General features: G+C 36.7%; 1 protein-coding gene across 3 annotated transcripts in view; it reads right to left on the bottom strand.

Annotated features, from left to right (window-relative positions):
- The window catches only part of PUM3 (pumilio RNA binding family member 3), a 43552-nt gene that overhangs the window by 12088 nt on the left and 12636 nt on the right, over nt 1-18828 (bottom strand). For all 3 annotated transcript variants that reach the window (XR_004902195.1, XM_028525241.2, XM_036021700.1), the window contains 8 exons: nt 18152-18245; nt 17833-17899; nt 16253-16427; nt 15172-15275; nt 14119-14197; nt 11764-11862; nt 10918-10971; nt 6886-6966 (listed from right to left, as the gene is read on the bottom strand). Coding sequence is in view for 2 of the 3 variants with exons in the window: in XM_028525241.2 (XP_028381042.1) it covers nt 6886-6966; nt 10918-10971; nt 11764-11862; nt 14119-14197; nt 15172-15275; nt 16253-16427; nt 17833-17899; nt 18152-18245 (753 nt within the window). In the remaining variant the exon portion in view is untranslated. The remainder of the gene's footprint in view (nt 1-6885; nt 6967-10917; nt 10972-11763; nt 11863-14118; nt 14198-15171; nt 15276-16252; nt 16428-17832; nt 17900-18151; nt 18246-18828) is intronic.

Below are 18828 nucleotides of genomic sequence, written 5' to 3'. Positions count from 1 at the left end.
AAAGGGACCCTCATACACCGCTGGTGGGAATGTACACTGGAACAGCCACCATGGAAAACAGTATGGAGGTTCCTCAAAAAATTAAGAGTTACCATATGACCCAGCAATCCCTCTTCTGGGTACATCCCTGTAAAATTTGAAAACATTTATTTGTAAAGATATATGCACCACTATGTTCACTGCAGCATTATTCATGGTGGCCAAGATAAGGACACACCCAAAGTGTCCTTCAGTAGATGACTGGACAGGGAAGGTGTGGTGCATATACACAGTGGAGCACTCCTCAGCCGTAAGATGAAATACTGCCACTTGCAACCATATGGATGGTGCTTGAGAATATCATGCCAGCAAAGTAAGTCAGATGGAAAAAGTCAAGAACCACACAATTTTACTCATACATGGTATATTAAAAAAAAAGCAACAAATGAATAAATAAGACAAACAAACAAGCAAAAACTCATAGACACACAACAGTGTGGTGGTTACCAGAGAGAAAGGGGTGGAGAGCAATAAAAGGTAGAAAGGGTCAAACATAGGGTGACGAGAGGAGATCTGACTATGGGTAGTAAGCACACAGTACAATATGCAGATGATGTATTATAGAAAGGCATACTTGAAACCAATATAATTATATTAACCAATGTCACCACAATAAATTTAGTGAAAAAATAAAATAATAAAAAAAGAAAATCGCTCTGGCTGGCATAGCTCAGTGGATTGAGCATGGGCTGTGAACCAAAGTGTCACAGGTTTGATTCCCAGTCAGGGCACATGCCTGGGTTGCAGGCCATGACCCCCAGCAACCGCACATTGATGTTTCTCTCTCTCTCTTTCTCCCTCCCTTCCCTCTCTAAAAATAAATAAATAAAATCTTTTAAAAAAAAAAGAAAGAAAATTAAGTCAGTCATCAGCCACGGGATCATGCTATAGCAAAATTCATGGCCCCAAAACTGATGACACAGCTCCAGATTCCAGACACATTTCTCTTTTTAAAATTCCCTAAACCCAAACTTCCCTACTTTTCTGCACAAAAATATATTGTGCTTCCAGTAATTAACAATAGCAGCTAACACTTAAGTGCTTACTAGGAACCAGACCCTATGCTGAGAACAGTATGTCCATCATCTTAAATACTCCACATCATGACGACGAGGGTACCATAGCGGACTCTCGTCTTACAGGTAAGAAGCCCAAGGAAAATGACTTAAAATAGATAAATAAAGGTCACTCATCCAGGACATGAACCCTTCTTTCCATGACTCTAAACTCCACTGTGCTCTTCTACTTTTGAAGAAGTTTAAGGTCATGCATAAGATTTCCCCATACAACATAAAGGTTTCCAGAGATTAAGTTCAATAAATCTAACCACCACAAAATGGATATAAATTTTAATCATCCAAGAAAAACAAAATTTCAGTAAAAAGCACAAGATAAAACAAAAATGGACATATCACAGAAGAGTAAGCTCTTCTGTAATTTCAAAAAAAAACATGCCCCGAAGTGGACTCAACAAATGCATACTTGATAATGAAGCGTTCGGTGCCCCGTATATGGGTTACCTTTATTACAGTTTTTCCTCTTTAAGCTTCAACCAACTTGTAAAGGAAGACAGATGCTTTAATTTGTGGAAAGACAGTAAAAGTACATAGCTTAGGGCAATTTCTGTATAATTGAAAAAAACCTCCACCCACAACTTTACTGTCATTAAAATACCACTCTTCGCTATAATACCTTTAAAACAGTTGCTTTAAAAAATAAATAAACAGGCCCTGATCGTTCAGTTGGTTAGAGCGTCATTCGAATACGCCAAGGTTGTGGGTTCAATCTCTGGTCAGGGCACATACGAGAATCAACCAATGAATGCATAAATAAGTGGAATAACAAGTTGATGTCTCTCTCTCTCCCTCTCTCTCTCTCAAATCAATAATAAAAAATAAATAAGTAAAATTAAATAACAACAAAACTCAAAACAGAGGCAGTATTCCGTGAAGAAATACAAAAGGCTACTTATGTTTAACTCTTTTTTTCTTGCTGTAAGGAGGAAAAGGGGCAGCATGCAGCCAGTAGCAGAGTCCTCAATGCACTCACTTTTTCTGTGGGTTCCACGCTGAAGGACCGCGACAGTCCACATATAACTTGGGCAGGAAAGGTTTCACCTTCACATGAGAAGCTTAATTCCATGTACAAATAACTACTAAATGATTAGTGCCCAAATTCATTGAACTTGACTGCCTTTCAGTTTGCAATTAAGGAACTGAGAATCTAAAGTTACATTTGTTTGAGTGTGTAATATCACTTAATTTTCCCCACGTCACCCTTATTCCAGCTTCCCTACCACCAAAAACAGGTATTTAAAAGGAAACAGTATGAGGGCTGTAATATGCGAGTACTAATTCACTTCTTTTTAACCTGGTTACACACGCAGAGGACAGACATTCCTACAGAGGAGAACACTAATGAGTATAGAAACATGCAGAAATAGGTAAAAGCACCAATTAACTATTGGTGTAGTTGATTTTTTGCTGAATTCAGTCTTCAAGCTCAAGTACTGTCGTCTTTGGCAAATCTTCTACCCACTCTTCACATCAGTTCCATTCTCTACAAAAGGAAACGATACACCCGCCTGACTTGTGGGCCATGACCAGGGGCAAATCAGAAAATTCACACTGCAAACTGAAATCTGCTGTGAAGTAATTACTTTTATTTTCCTATTCAAACACACCTCTCAATACAGCATCTTTACAGAGACTAAATACAGCTGGTAGAGTCATGAGTTTGGCATTCTCAACAACAAAAGCTCAATTTTACAGGTTTCCACCTTAGCTTTCCACTTATAAGAATTAACCTACAGAAAAATCACCAGGCCCTTTTGCTATAATTTCTTTTTCGTATGCTTTGCTCTAAAGCTGGCATGTGAACAGAAAGTGCCAGAAGAACAGAAAGCAACAGAAGAACAAAAGAACAAGACTTCCCTTCTTAAGACACATCTGGCCAGTCTGACCTCCTTGAGTTGGACCCTTGTCAGAATCTTTGATACTCATTTTGCCAAACCTCTTATAAAAGGGAAGGCAAAGGTCAAAATGAAGGGGTGCACTCTGAACGTAGAGTTAGGGTACAAGTGCATTTTCAGCAGAGAAAAGAAATGCCAAAAGCAACACACATTACTGAGAACTGAGCCAACGGTACATACACTGTTATGGCAGGTTGTGTGTGGGGACAAAAGAAAAAAAATACATACTAGCCTGAAGCTAAAAAAGCTAGATCTAGTGTAAGGGGCAAGAAAAACTTACCCGTATTTTCCAGACCATAAGACGCACCTAGGTTTTAGAGGAAAATGTGAAAAAAAAATTTGAAGCAAAAAATGTGGTAAAATATTTAATAACATAAGTAACATAAAATTTCACCAATGTAAATGTAAACAGAACTCAACAGCAGCATTAACAACCATTATTCCTCCCAAATGGGGGGGGAGGGGTGGATGCATCTTATAGTCCAAAAAAAGCGGTAAATAAGAAATGTAAATACTGCATAATAACAGAAGTATAGAAGGAGGTTAGCTCACTAGGCAGTGATTGCAGCCTCCTGAGGGTTTAATTTTAAATATATAATTTAAAAAAAATCTAAAGTCCACCTTTTTGCTGCACTGAAAAAACCTGGAATATGTAGTTTAATGAACATAAATTTGGTTTTGCAAGATAAAAAATTTCTGGAGAGTGTTAAGTATATGTGAATATACTGAATACTAAACTATAGATAAAAATGGTTAAGACGGTAAATTTTATGTTACGTGTATTTTACCACAATGGAAAGGTAAAAAAATCGAGAGGTCTATCACCATGGAGCTCACATTCCTAGATGCCAAGGGCTACCACCCTGGGCAGGAGACGTGCTCTCTCCTTTCCCCATGGTCCACTCCCTATACCTGGCCTGCCTTACTTATCTGTCTGGTCAATTCATGTTTCCGAATTTGTGAGCCTTGGTCAGATCATGATCACTGTTAAATGAAAGGATGGCAGAGATAAACTACAGGCATTGAGAGGATGGGGAGACCAGGCATGGCTGGGAGATCAGAGAATACTGTCTGGAGATTAAACTGGAGCCCGGTCTCAAAAGAGAAAAGGAGAAGTGTTCAGTGGGCTCATGATTTCACCCTGACGTTTCAGGAACTCCAGTTACTCTGAACAGAATGCTTAGCAACCGTAGCTTTCTTCACTATTTTTAAAAGCACTGCATAATGCAACAGGTTTTGTAGTGGCTGGGTGGGGCGGACATGTGACTCTATACAAACATATGCCCAGCATATTTGGCAACCCAGTGATTTTGCTAAGTAAATGCTTCAGAGACACAAGGAGACAAACAAGAATGCTCACAGAATTATTTGGAATAGAAAAACAAAGTTTTAAATGTTTTTAAAATTATAAACAAGCTAAATGTCCATCAATACAAAATGGAAAAATACACTGCAGCATACTCACAGTAAAACACTATTTGGCGTTGAAAAATAAATAATTTAGAACAGGAGTGGCAAACGAAGGCTCATGGGTCAACCTGCAGCCTGTGTCTGTACACCCCACAAGGTGAGAATGGTCTTTACACTTTAAAGGGTTGTTCAAGAATAGAGAAAAAACAAACTGAGACAAGGAAACAAAGATCATATAGAGTCCACAAAGCCTAAAATACTATCTGGTCCTTTTTAAAAAAGGGCTTGCCAACCCCTGGTGATGAATTTCACAAAAATAATGCCAAAAAGAAATCAAGTTGCATGAATACAAGATATCATTTACACAGAATTTGTAAACATGAAAAATAGCTTCATATACCTCCATGTATAGCAAAAGGATAAGGAAATGCATGTGAATAACAAATACAAAATTCATCACCAGGGGTATGGGTGGGGCTGGACATGCCAGGTACACAAAGGGCTTCAGTTTCAACTATATCTGTCCAAGTTTGAATTATTTTTCAGACAGTAGGAAGCTGGTTACCTACTGTACTATTTTCATATCTTTCCTTACATTTTAAAGACAATATATTTTAAAGTATGCATCAATCTTTAGTCACTCTCAAACAGCAGATATACATTTCAAAGCAGATGTATTATACCAACAATTTCAGGGTAAAATGGATTAAATTTTATAAGCATGTTTATTTTGGAAAGTAAAGAAGAAGGACTGTGTATCCATTCTGAAAGGTGAAGGCTCAGCTGACCAGGCAGGTTGTGATTTCAACCTGGTATTTTGGGAAGTCTGGTTACCCTGAAGAGAATTCTTAGCAACATTAAGCTTTCTTGGGAATTTTTAAAATAAGAACTGCATACTGCGACAGGTTTTCTGGGAGGGGCTGGGCAAAATGCAAGGGCAATTAGCATTCCAGAATTCTATCACTGGCTACAGAGTTTAATGATACACAGAACCTGTTGAGCATTTGTCATTTAGAGGCAAGAGATCAGTAAACCAGGCCCTGCTCGGAAAGCTGCCCTAAGTATGAGAAAGTCATTAGGAATGTGGGTTAAGCAGTGGTGGGAATGAAACCGATAAGCACAAGAAATTAAAATTGTTTCAACAAGTTTAAGTGGGATAAATCTTTAGAAAAACACTAGCAGACAAATAAATTATGGCAAATCCCAAAGAAGTATGGTTTCTCTTGAAATCTATTTGGAACAGTTATGCAAATTTTAGTTGTCTTGAAAATATTAAACAAAAGCAAACTTTGAAAAGCCCAGCCTGTTTCCATTTCCATGAAACAACTTTATTCATTAGCAAATCTATGGCCTGACACCAGTGTCACCAGAGTGAAAAACAATCATTATTGATTGGAGTCAAAGGGTAATAAAGTCACAAGGAACATGTCAAAATAATCAGTTTATGACAAGAAAGTCTTGCCAGATTTTTTCTTCCCACAATCTTATCCCCCAAAAAGTCATCACAATCTTAAAATAGTCGAGGGGAAAGCTGGAAAATGACAGCAAGGGCATGAGAAATTCACACACACTGAGACCTACAGTTGGCATCTAAGAAAAATCTCCTTCCCCTCCATCAGCCAATACATTTTTTCTCCTGCAACTCAGCTCTACTGGCCCAGACAGGGTAAAGAGAGAGGACACAGCACCACCACATGTCAACAGGTAAAGTCTTTCTGAACATCTGCTTCCCCCTGCAGATGGTGTAAAAGTATTATAGCTCTTGTCACTGAGATTTCCCCAAGGGCCCCATCCATGTGTATCAAACAGAAATGCTTGTGTAGTTTTCAGACAATACAGATTATGTGGTTTTTAAAATGTTTCCAAATTTTGTCACTGCAGCCAATGTTGCAATTTCTCAGCCCTGTCCCTGCAACCTCTATTACATACCCCACGCTACCTGTACACTAGAACTAAAGGGAGGAAAGAGAAAACTATAGATTCAGAAGTCAATCGTTGCAGAACGAAGGGAACTATTTCAGAATGCAGTTTTTACTTTGGAGTTGTCAAGAGGACAGCTCACTTTTTCTGAAAACAAATTTAGGGTTAAATAAGTTACATTCAATTATTACCACTTTATGGTCATTGCACAAGGCTAAGAGGAATTGCTGAAATGTAAAAAGGAAGCTAGTATTTGCTAATTTTTCATTTAGTATGTCATATGGTCTAATTTATCCTAATTTAACTATCCCTTTACATATTTTAAACAGTATTAATTATTAATACCAAGTTATAAGATTATGGCTTATACAGGAATAAAGCATTTCCCTGAAACAGACTAAACTGAGTAAACTAATAAATAACAAAATACTGTTAAAGTGCATAATTCAAAGTACTGACATATATGTGGGTTTCTAAATAACACTTAGAAACCCACAAATGATGTATCAATTCAACTTAAATTCAAGACCATAAGAACTACTTACTGATATGATTATCTGCTTCACAAGCTTAGTATCATCAATACAATCAAATGCCGCCAATAAAACCAAATGGGAGTACTGGCCCTGTAAGAATCAAAGCCAGGAAAGTTAAAGAAATGCATCATTTCTCCCTTTAATTCCACCCATGGAGCCACTGTATAAAGGTTACCAATCTGACAACCTGCCCAACAGAAGAAAGGGATAAAAACCATTCAAAGGAATTCTTATCAGGACCTAGTAAATTATATTCTAGGTTGATTAAAGAAAAAAAGAAACAGAAAAATACATTCTTCAATTTCAAATAGCCCAGACTCATTTCTTTTTAACTAATAAGGATATAATATCTTTCTAAAACAGGTATCTCTGCTAAGGAATAGCTACTAAAAAAATCAAATAAAAAAAAATTCAATAGGTTAAAAAAGAAAAAAACAAGGGGGATGGAAATGGGAGGGAGGTGGGGAGGACTGGGGTGGTGGGCTGGGGTGGGAGTAAAACACAGAAAACTACTTGAACAGCAACTGAAATAAAAAAACAAAAACAAAAAAAGAAACAAGAATATAAAACTACTATATAGAAATCCAAACATGTAAAACATAAACTCAGATAAAATTATACATATACAAAATATACATAATACATGTATACAGAAAATCCTTGAAGAATATTATAAGTCACCTCTCTGAGTTAAAGCATAAAAATGATTTTATATTTTCTTTGGTATATTGTCCATTTCTTTAAAATAATCCTATATAACTAGAAGAGAAATTCTGAAAATACACTAGAAGAATATACTTACACACTGAATGGGAATAAATAAAAATAATTGCTATTAAAAAGCATAACAGCAAGATGTCATACGAACATACACTGTGACTTTCCCAATGGTCAGGTCAGCACTTGATATGACAGAACTATTCTGTGATGCCAATACTGTTCCAGAGTTACAGAACTACTTTATGTAAAGAGAAAAAGAACAAGTGCTTTCAGAGTTTGTGGCATATTCTTTTTGTAACCTAGATAATATGAACCTTTTTTTTACTTTGATGGGGATTTGAATTTTGATAACCCTCACTCAGAGCCACGTCTAATGAATATGGCAAGTAATAACATTTCAGTTAGAAACAAACTAGAGAAAAATAACAAAGGTCTAACATCTTTGCTGTATAAAGACCAACAATCTACTAAAAATGGGCCATGAACATGAAGAGTCAGTTCACAGAAAAAGAGAAGTACAATTGGCTTCAACCACATGAAATAATGCTCATAAGGGCAATAATTAAAACAATAAAATACCATTTCCACCTATTGTATAGGCAGAAGTGAGAACCCTTGATAATATACTAATTTATCGAAGATATGGAAAAACGCAGACACTTTTAGGTCATTGGTGAGAATGTAAAGTAGTTCAACTTTTTTGAAGGGCAACCGACCTCTAAAACACAAAATGCATGCACCTTCTGATCAGCAGTTACAGTCCTGGATGCAGCTTCTAGACACGCTCCTGCGCATGCGCAAAGGTCATGCGCTGGAATATGATTTGAAGCAGCAAAAACCAGAAGCTACCCAAGTGTCCAATAGTAGGGACTGTTAAGTGAATTATATCAGCTGTATAAAAATATTATGAAGCCATGAAAAAAACGAGGTAGACAGACGTACACAAATGGAAATAAAACGGCGCCTGAGGTAAATTAGGTGCAGGAAACACAGTGGAGAACAATGTGTGCACAGTACACAAGCCCGTTTCCGATTTCTTCAGGCCTACACACAGAAACACGCCTAGGACAAAACCTGTGCCAATGAATACAAGAGTAGTCGGAACAGAATTTAAGTGAGACACAGACAATTCTGCAATTACAGTTAGAGATTTTAGCAGGCTTCTCTCAGCAACGGATATAACTAAGCAATGATATATAAACCACTTTGATGATTTGAAGACTTTGATGATTTGACCATGGCAACCACCTTAATCTAACTGACGTTTACAGGGTACTATATAACTCCACGAAACACGTTCTTTACAGGGTACTAAGACAGATCACATTAGGCCATAAAATAAGTCCTCATAAATTGAAAAGGACTGCAATAACAAAATCATGTCAAGAAACCCCCAATATTTGGAAATTAAACACTCCTAAATAAACCATAAATCAACTCTATGGGTTGTATTAAATTATCTTCCCCCTTTGGAAGCAACTCCCTGAAATAAAAATATATTGCATTGTTAATTTCTTGTTACTATCACAATGCTTTGCAGAGATTAATTTCCTCAAAAAAAAATATTGTTATAACTATAAAATTAAAACCTGATATTATTACTTAAAAATGTCTTTTACTCTTAAACATTTTATAACTTTCTAACACCCTATTTTTACACATTTCTAATTTAAAATATTCAAATTAAATTATACAAAAATACTTAATCAAAAATGAATAATAAACCATAAAATATTCTCATACCCTGGAAACAACTCACTAGAGAATCTTACTTCATCTTGTTACAGAAAAGTTAGCTGCCTTTTAAGTGGCTTTACATTCTCTTCCTAGTCTCCAACCCTACAGAAGACAGTATGTAGGAGGTCTGTATGGAAAAAGTCCAACCATTGTTAATATAACGAGAACAGTTTGCATGATATCAATGTAACCTGGCAGCCAAGGAGAGTGGACTGGAATGAGCATGCATGAACAATGACTTCACTGTACTAGTCAGTGGGGATGGTAGACATCATTGGAGTGAGCATGTGTACTGTGTGGCTGTCCCATTCAAAATGACTGAGCAGGTAGAATATGAATCTGTACCAAATTTTGCATTAAGCTTAAACATTCCTCCACGGAAACCATTCAGATGATTCAGAAGGCTGCAACTACAGGCAACTGGTAATGGGCAGCTTCCTCAAGAGTGCACTCATGCATCACATCTCATGCAGAGATTTTTGGCAAAACATCAAGTCACCCTGGTGACTCAGCCCCACTACAGCCCAGATTTGGTGCTCTACAAATTCTGCCTTTTCCCAAAACTAAAATCACCATTGAAAGGGGAGAGATCTGACTGTTGACGAGATCCAGGAAAATATGATTGGGGCAGCTGATGGCAACTTGGAGAACTATGTGAGGTCCCAAAGTGCCTACTTTGAAGGGAACTGAGGCATCACTGTCCTACGTACAATGTTTCTTATATCTTCTTCAACAAATGTCTCTATTTTTTGTATGACATGGCTGGATACTTTCTGGACAGACCTTGTATGTATATGATCACACAGCAGCAAGTGTTTGAATTAGCATTTACTATATGAAGTACTTACCAGATTAGTAGTTCTCATTAGATTTTTATAGGAAAAGTCGTTGATATCAATAATTTTAGTTCATCAGTAAATGAGAAACTATAAAATATAAAAAATAACTAAAAAATTTTTTATATTATTTGCTACTACACATACAGGGTGGGGCAAAAATAGGTTTGCAGTTGTGAGTATCTGAAAGTTTATTCTTGCATTATTATTCCTGATCATATTATTTTCCATACAAACAGCTGTAAACCTATTTTTGCCCCACCTCTGCATCATAGAAATACTATGGAAAATTATTTAGTATTTATTTAAATACATGGAAATACTATTTTTTGAGGTCATTTAATGCCTCAAAAAAAACTGTGTATCCTCATATTTCACCAGGAAAGCTGTTATAGCATCTCCAAAGGATTCCAAAGAACTACAAAACTAAACTAGAATTTATTCTAAGCAGTAATTTCTATGTTTAATAATAATGATTAACAAATTTATTTAAATAAGGTTGTAAATATCAGGTCTTTAAAAATATCTAATAAAAAATGGAAACTTTTGTCACTATACAATGTTAAATGAATAAAAGAGAAATCTTATTTTGTGTAAATATATAAAAATGCATCCATATGCATAGAAAAAGACTATAATAAAACAATGAATAAATTTCTTGATAATTGAATTTTTCAAATTTTCTATAATGGACATGATTTCATTTTATCAAAAATAATTTTTTAAATATGCCGTTTTTTATACTTACATTAGCAACTTTTTCAACATAAGTCTTCATTGTTTTCACAATCACTTTCCTGTCCTTAAAAAAGAAAAATTGTCTCAACTTTTAATTACAGATTGTATTCATAGGCAAAAATTTTATATAATTTTAAATTGTCATTGAAATGGGATACTTTTCATTGGTGAAAACAGTTCCAGAACATGCAGCCTGAACAGAAAAAAACCTGCAATGTACTATTAGCCCTTTCAGAGCTCTTAGAATCTTAGACTTACACGTCCTTTTACAGTGAGAACTGAGAGGTCCCCTTCCAGTGTCTGAACAGTCTTCAAATATACAGAGTCTACGGCATTCAATGCGTATTTGTTGAATAGAAATTAAATTTACACTAATTTTAAAAAGCAGACAAAGTACAACTGTCTTCTAAAGGCAGAATTACACTGATCAAAGAAATGAGAATCAGTTGTTAAACCTCTGTAACTAACATGAATGTTTACCTTTTCCCACAAAGTATTTAACACCCATATGAGCAAATGTGTAACTGTTCACTATCTTTCCCCTCCTTTCCCTCCCCAATTAAGATCATTAAATAAGGAATTAAAGAGCCTGATAGGTACCAAAACTTCTGAAAATGTGAGCCTAACAGAAATACTGTATTTATTTGCTTGGCAGGTCCCTTTCCAAACAGTGACAACTCAAGGTTTTCATACTTTATTGAAAACTCCAGCAGAGAAGAAACACTAGGCCCAAAGAAGGCCAGTTCCTGTGAGGCCCTGAGACACAACTTAGCAAAGATAAAGCTGTTTACATACAACAGGGTTAAGACCAAAGGAAGCAGAAAGTCTAAGACAAGCCACGCCCTGACACACTCACCTTGGGCGTGCCATGCCACAGGCAGTGCATGGCCACTCTTGCGCCGTCGTGTGTGTGCGCCAGGTACACCACCGCTTCACGGATGGCTTCGATCATTTCCTGGGGAACAAACGGGACCAAGGCTTTGGTTAGTTTTAATTTTTCCGTTAAAAAAATCTGTTTACTGGAAGCAGTTAAGCTCAGACAATGAAACAGACCATAGGTAGCAGACAATTTAATTTTTCACTTTGCAGACAAGCACAAAGATACATCTTTCTATGAACATTCTTTTCCATCAAGAGTGGAAAATATTGCTGGCAAGCAATTTCTATTAAAATGCCTGTCTATTTTACAAAATGTGTCTATATTAAAATACAATGCTTATTCAAAGAATGTATGTGTATAGTGTATTATAAAAGATAAAAAAAAAAAAGGCAAAGATGTGGCTGCGATAGGAAGGTACCAGAGAAGCCAGCTAAAATAAATAAAATGCTGTTTCCTGAAAGAGACATGTATATAAAAGTAGGGAACCAAAATACTAATTTTGGCTGAAAAAGTTTCTCTTTTTAGTTTATCACTGGATTACTTCCAGAAGTCAAATTAATAACTCACCATAAAAATATTAAATAACATGTCCGTAATAAAATTAACCTCTATAGTAGACTAGGCCCACACTATCAGTGACCCTTTAGTAAAAACCCAATCATTAATTTCTTACCAGCTAGTTTAGCTTACTTATAATCTTCATTCTTCACTGTCAATGCATATAATTTCTAAATTATATTTTGGAAGTCTAGCATGAGTTCTGGCAGTTAACAACTACAGGGGCCCATTCTAGTCCATTCCCAATTTTAAAACATATATTAAATAAATAAATTAAGTACAAGGCCCCCTGCCAGGAGAGAAGACGACAGGTGCCTATTTTCATTAATAAGGAACCAGCAATTTCACCCTTATCTATCTTACAATCCATATCCAGGAGGAATCTCAACAACACAGCTTTCAACTTACACACCTAAACTTGTGAGTCTGTTCAAAGCTATCCGGTTGGAGAGTTATACACATGTTCCAACTGTGCTTCCACAATCCCCAAAGGTTTGTTCTAAGTCTCTCTTTTGAAAACACCCCGGGGCCAGAAAAGATTTGCCTCATCACTTTATATTCACACTAGGTTCCCAATGACTTTTTTTTTTTTGCTATTACTAAAACACATTTAATACTAAAAAGGAGTATTTCCCACCACTGAATATATTCAAATAATCATTTTTCCAATTCTGAAAATATAGTCCTGCCTCAGTAAATCTAGAACTGTGAGACACCGTGCTCTGTAGGAAAGGGAGAGAATTCCCCAAAAGAGAGGCAGCAGCAGCTAGTCACTGAACCACAAGCTTAGGTAGGTAGCTATTCATGGAAAATTATTTTTTATGTCCATTTTGGGAGGGTCAAAATTCCTGTGAATGTTTAGTCTAGTATATTTGTTCAGAAGTGACTGGGGAGAGGGGGGATATAAGGGGACTAAGTGGTAATGGAAAAAAATTCAGTAAAGATTAAACTGAAAAAGAAAAAAAAGTCAGTGTCATTATTTTAGCTATCCCTTAGTATTAGAATGAAGACAAAAGGACAATGAGTTCACTGAATAAGGCAGGCAAATTTCAGGGCATTAAACCATGAATTCTCATTGGTATTTCCATCAATGACTTGGAGGGCAATGCTATTTACTTCAATGTGTTTCTTTTCCCTCTATCATATAAGGTCCATTTTTTTTTCAAGGCTTTATTTATTTATTTTCAGAGAGAGGGGAAGGGAGGGAGAAAGAGAGGAAGGGAAACATCAGTGTGTGGTTGCCTCTCACATGGCCCCCTACTGGGGAACAGGCCCACAACTTAGGCATGTACCCTGACCGGGAGTTGAACCAGAGACCCTTTGGTTCCCAGCCCATGCTCAATCCACTGAGCTACACCAGCCAGGGCAAAGGTTCAATTTTTCATGGTCCATTTAGTTTTACCTAAGTGTCTTCTAATCTTTTAATACCAACAGAATTTTTTTCTATTGGTACAAGTGAATTTCAAACTACCTGGATGCTGAATACCCTCTATTTGTTGGTTAATTTTTAGATTAGGTTAGCTAGAGGATACTCTGAGTTATAATTAAAATATAAAAGTTCAATGGAGTTGATAAAACTATGATCAATTCTATTGTCTTCTAGGAAAAATCTAAAGGCAATTAGCAGACTTGCTCAAAAGGAAGTTCAGTGTATTATGTTCTCTAAATAAATACATTTTAAAATTTCCGAAAGACAAGGTATACCAAAGCAAGTGTTTTACGTATTAACATGGCACTTCTCTTTTGGTTTAAAAACTAAAACCAAGAACTTACTGATCTTAGCTTTGGGGGTGCATAGGTAAAGAAGTCCAAGAATACTTTATGTACCAATGAGTGCTTAATCACAGCTTCCCTGAAAACAAAACAAGAAAAAGAGAGCATATCAGACCTGGTGCTGCGGCACTACATATTTGGGTAACCTCAACAGTCCTAAAATAATCAAAGCAAGTGAAATGGTTTTAGCAAACGTAATTCATGAGATGACAGACTGTATCTTTCAGCAATATTAAGACTTAAAAAACCTTTTAGATTATAAAAACATTTTAGTGCCTGCCATCTATGACCAAAGCCAGGGTACAAATTTCTAGTGTTTAATCAGCAAAGACGAAATCATTCAAAATACACTCTCTTAAATAAGGACATTATATTTTGTTACCCAAACAATGGACATACAACTAGAAATCTGTATGGGGACCTATTTTTTATAGCTGTTTTCTTTCTGTCAAGCATCCTTCACGATGCATCAGTTTCATAAAATAATTTTAGCAAAGTTAAAACCCGAGTAGATCAAAATAGAATCAGCAACTGCAACACCTAATTGACCCAAGCCTCCTGGTGTGACACTAGGTGAACTCAGATGTGCAGTGGAGGCTGATGCTCAGGCACGGAAGACTTCAAGTTCACCCTAAGTGTCTGTGTAGATGGCAGAAACGTGTTGCCTTTATGGACAAAGCACTATTCTAAGTGTTTTGGAAACATCAAACCACTGAATCTTCATAAAATTCTATGAAATATGTACTATTATCAACACAATTTTATAGATATGAAAACTGAGGCACAGAGCAGTTAAGTTACCCAAGGTCACACAGTTAGTGATTGAGGGGCTCCAGGGTTCACAGCCAGGCCATCTGGTCTCAGGCTACACCTTAACTACTCCACTGTGGCTCAAGTGCCAAGAAGATCACATGCCCTATTTGTAAGTTTTACAACCCAAATGAAATAACACATTATATTTGAAAAACTATCCACCCTTTCTATACAAGGTCTATATAAAACTTTCCCCCTTCAAATGCCATTTGTTAAGAAAAACAAAAGGGGCTTTCTTACTTTTGGGCCATTGGAGTTAGAATCTGTTTCATTTCATCCATGATAAGCTGTAGTTTTTCTGGCTGTACCTCTAGAACTTTGTCCAGAGTTGGGTGATCCACTGACTGCAAAAGAAGAAAAATCAAATACTAAATTTCACCAAGTTTCTTCAGCCTCATAACAAAGAAAATCAATCACAGACAAACTTAAGTTTCAGATTTCCATATTCCTGTAACAAAAGCCCTCTTGCAGATATGCTCACTCAGGGAGTAATTCCTGATCATCTGATTCTTAGTGTATAGGCGTACTAATGCACTTACAGAGCCAGGCAAAACAACCAACCACTCGACCAGCCAGCAGTACTCGTCAAGCGCCTAGCATATGCCTCATCACAAGATCAAGCAATCGGTTCACAAATTCTTGCCACCATGTGTTTCATACTTACCTACACACCCATATAGTGACTGTTACAAAAGAAATGAGGCACTAAATTCAACCCAGGAACTGAATCTGACTAGTAGAGGCAACCCAGGTATTAACCCATACCCCTGGAGATAAGTGTGGGCATTTATGTCCCAAGGTCTGACATAGATCCTTTAAATGTTGTAGTCCTTTTCCAGATTCAGTCCCTGCACTATAGCCAAGGTCGGGTCTCTCTACTCCTCTTCCACTCTAGATAGGACCTGGAGAAGGATAACCCACACAGGTGAAGGCACAGGAAAAGGCAGCAACAGGGAGCCCGACGCACTTCTGTCAGAGCTGTAGGGTGCTTACAAAGCAACACTAATCGTTGAGAGTTTTCTACCACAGTCTGACTACAGAAATGAAGTCTGAAGCCTTACACACAGCACTTGGGAAGGAGTTACAAAAGTAGTTCAATTTAAAGCAGATTTAAAAATAGTGCTCTGGATGAAAGAGAAAGTATAATCACTTGCTCACTACACTGGAGAAAAAATAATCCATGAGAAAAATAGGGTCTTTCAATATTAAAGGACCAGCCAAAGTAAAAAGACATCCTGAAAACAGGATATCAAAAGGTAATTAAGAGCATATAAAGAAAGTAAAAATGCTGGGGGGGGGGGGGGAAGCCTTAAAATGTTACCTTGTAAAGCTGAAATGTGTTCCCATAGAGCTCCTCTGTCAACATGTTCCTCTGCTCCAGAACGGCTTTGTCATTGTATGCGTACTCCACGATGGCCGACGCCTCCGCATGTCGGAGCATCTTCCTCACATGGCCTTTAAAACTTCGTATTATCTCTGCAACCTGTGGTTTACTCCTAAACCCAATGCAGTAATGGGGGGAAATGTCATGCAAGGAGAAAGCTGGGAGACAACAAAACATAACTGGACCCCAACATAACTCCTGAGACCTCAGAGTTGGGCAGCAGCAGGGGTCTACCACAGAGAAATGCTCGTAAGAAACCCGAACTGCCCTGTATTTTCTACCTCAGATTTTGTAAGTTACTCAGCAACCAAATCCTGGCTCTGCTTACCAGCTGCAAGACCCTGAACAAGTTATTTAACCTCTCTGTACCTCAGCTGCTTCATTCATAAAATAGAAAAAATAAGGTTGATGTAAGGATTAAATGAGTTATGTACCAAGAACTGTGACCAACCTGTAATGCAGGGTCTGGCACAAATAACTCCCCCTCTTTATTACAGAATCATAAGCATGTAATTCTATAACATAACAATATCACACTCAAGCACACCAAGTGGCATTTTAGGTGAAATGTTCAAATTAAAACTATAAATCATTACACCCATATTATTACCCTACCAACCACACTCAAGCAGGCCTCACTTCTGTCAGACCCTGTAAGTGCTCAGTAAGTGTCAGTTCCTATTAAATTATTCAGCTTGTAAAAAGGAGGGAAGGAGAAAGGAGAAGGTAAAAGTCAAAGATGCATGGAAATATGAATAAAACATATTCTAAGGATGTTCTTTTGTTTTGTTTTTTAAAGATTTTATTTATTTACTTTTAGAGAGGGAAGGGAGGGAGAGAGAGAGAGAGAAACATCAATGTGTGGTTGCTAGGGTTCATGGCCTGCAACCCAGGCACGTACCCTGACTGGGAATTGAACCTGCGACACTTTGGTTCGCAGCCCGCGCTCAATCCACTGAGCTACGCCAGCCAGGGCTAAGGATGCTCTTTTAAAATAGAACTTAATCACAAGTATTTATGTTACAACCTAAAATCAAGCAGCTGATAATTACAGTCAGGAACAGTTTTTGAAAATTCTGTCAACCGTACTTTTTTGTTGTTGATCAGCATACTTTGGCACATTATTAGTCAAAAGGAGAAATCATGACAAGTAACGATTCCACCTAATTCAGAAAATCCTCCCATCTCGACATTTCCTAACCCAATGACTCTGCCTGTGTCCGCTCGCCAACCCCTCCCAACCCACTACCCTCTAAATACTGGCAACAAATTACAAGTTAATCATCCTACTTTTCTTCCAGGACTTCAAGATATATTCCCAGGAATGGTGAAGACAGTACCATCGTTTTGTATTAACTTCCATAATTGTTTTTAAGACTACACTCCCTGGAAACATTACAAGCATCTGTTGAGGGTCATTATTGTGGTGACAGGCTTTTAAGTAACATTTATAGACAAGCAGTATCCATATCTTTTAAAAAAACCAATAAAAATATCGTATAAATAAAACAACTCACCCATACATGAGAAATTTTTTAACAACATTTCTGGAATATTTAGCTTTACTTAATTCAACCAAATCATCTGAAAAACAAAATACATTACAATGATTCCTTACAAACAAAGGAAAGAACGAAATAAATGCATAATCCTGAGAATACAAACAACTCTGTCTCAGGCAAAAAACAAACAAACAAAAAACAGAAACAAAAAAGGTTCTACAGAGGACAGTTTCCCACAACAGAATTATTTCCCAGGACAGTCTTGGGTATTTCAGGAGAAAACAAATGACTCATTACAAATGATTATAATTAATCTTCAAAATACAAGAAATACCTCGCAGCTCCTCAAAAGCCTGCTTTCTCTGTTCTTCGTTGCCATACTGAATGTAACACTGGATCACCCGAGTTGAATCGTGTGCAAATGCAATCTGCGGGAAAGACAGTTTGGGCCTTGAGACTAATTATCCCTGAGATCTATGTATCCATTATATTATTTATTGCTACCTCTTTCAGAACTCCTTGTTAGAAAAAGGTAGGGTCTTCATGGATAAAATTAAGTTGAGGTTACTAGGGAGCAGATATACTCATTTTCATTGTACAAAATGGCATTCTTTGGTTTTGCTGCCAACATATGGCATTGAGACAGGGGACAGATTTTACCATTTTGCAAGATTCCTGTCATTATTAATTAAAACCAAAAATCAAACCAAGCTTATCTAATGATTATACAAACTATATTTCTCATTTCTCTGAAAGTTACTTTCCTTATAAGGGGAATTTTCCAATTCAAAAATCCTACTATTGTATGATTTTTTTTTAAATCTAAGAATTTTGGCTTTGGCAACCAAAGATAAATATATAAGATAGATCTAAAAAAAGTTTTGCTACACAAGCAAATAAATCTATTCACACACACTGGATTGTAAGTTAATCCCTCCATTTCTCACATTTTCATTATGATTTCCTGAACATATACCCAATTGTATTTCTAAAAATTTGTTATATTGCAAA

This window comes from Phyllostomus discolor, chromosome 3, assembly GCF_004126475.2.
Source record: "Phyllostomus discolor isolate MPI-MPIP mPhyDis1 chromosome 3, mPhyDis1.pri.v3, whole genome shotgun sequence".
In the NCBI taxonomy this organism is placed as follows: Eukaryota; Metazoa; Chordata; class Mammalia; order Chiroptera; family Phyllostomidae; genus Phyllostomus; species Phyllostomus discolor.
The sequence above is the reverse complement of the archived record's forward strand: the minus strand, read 5'-3'. Positions and strand labels throughout refer to the sequence as shown.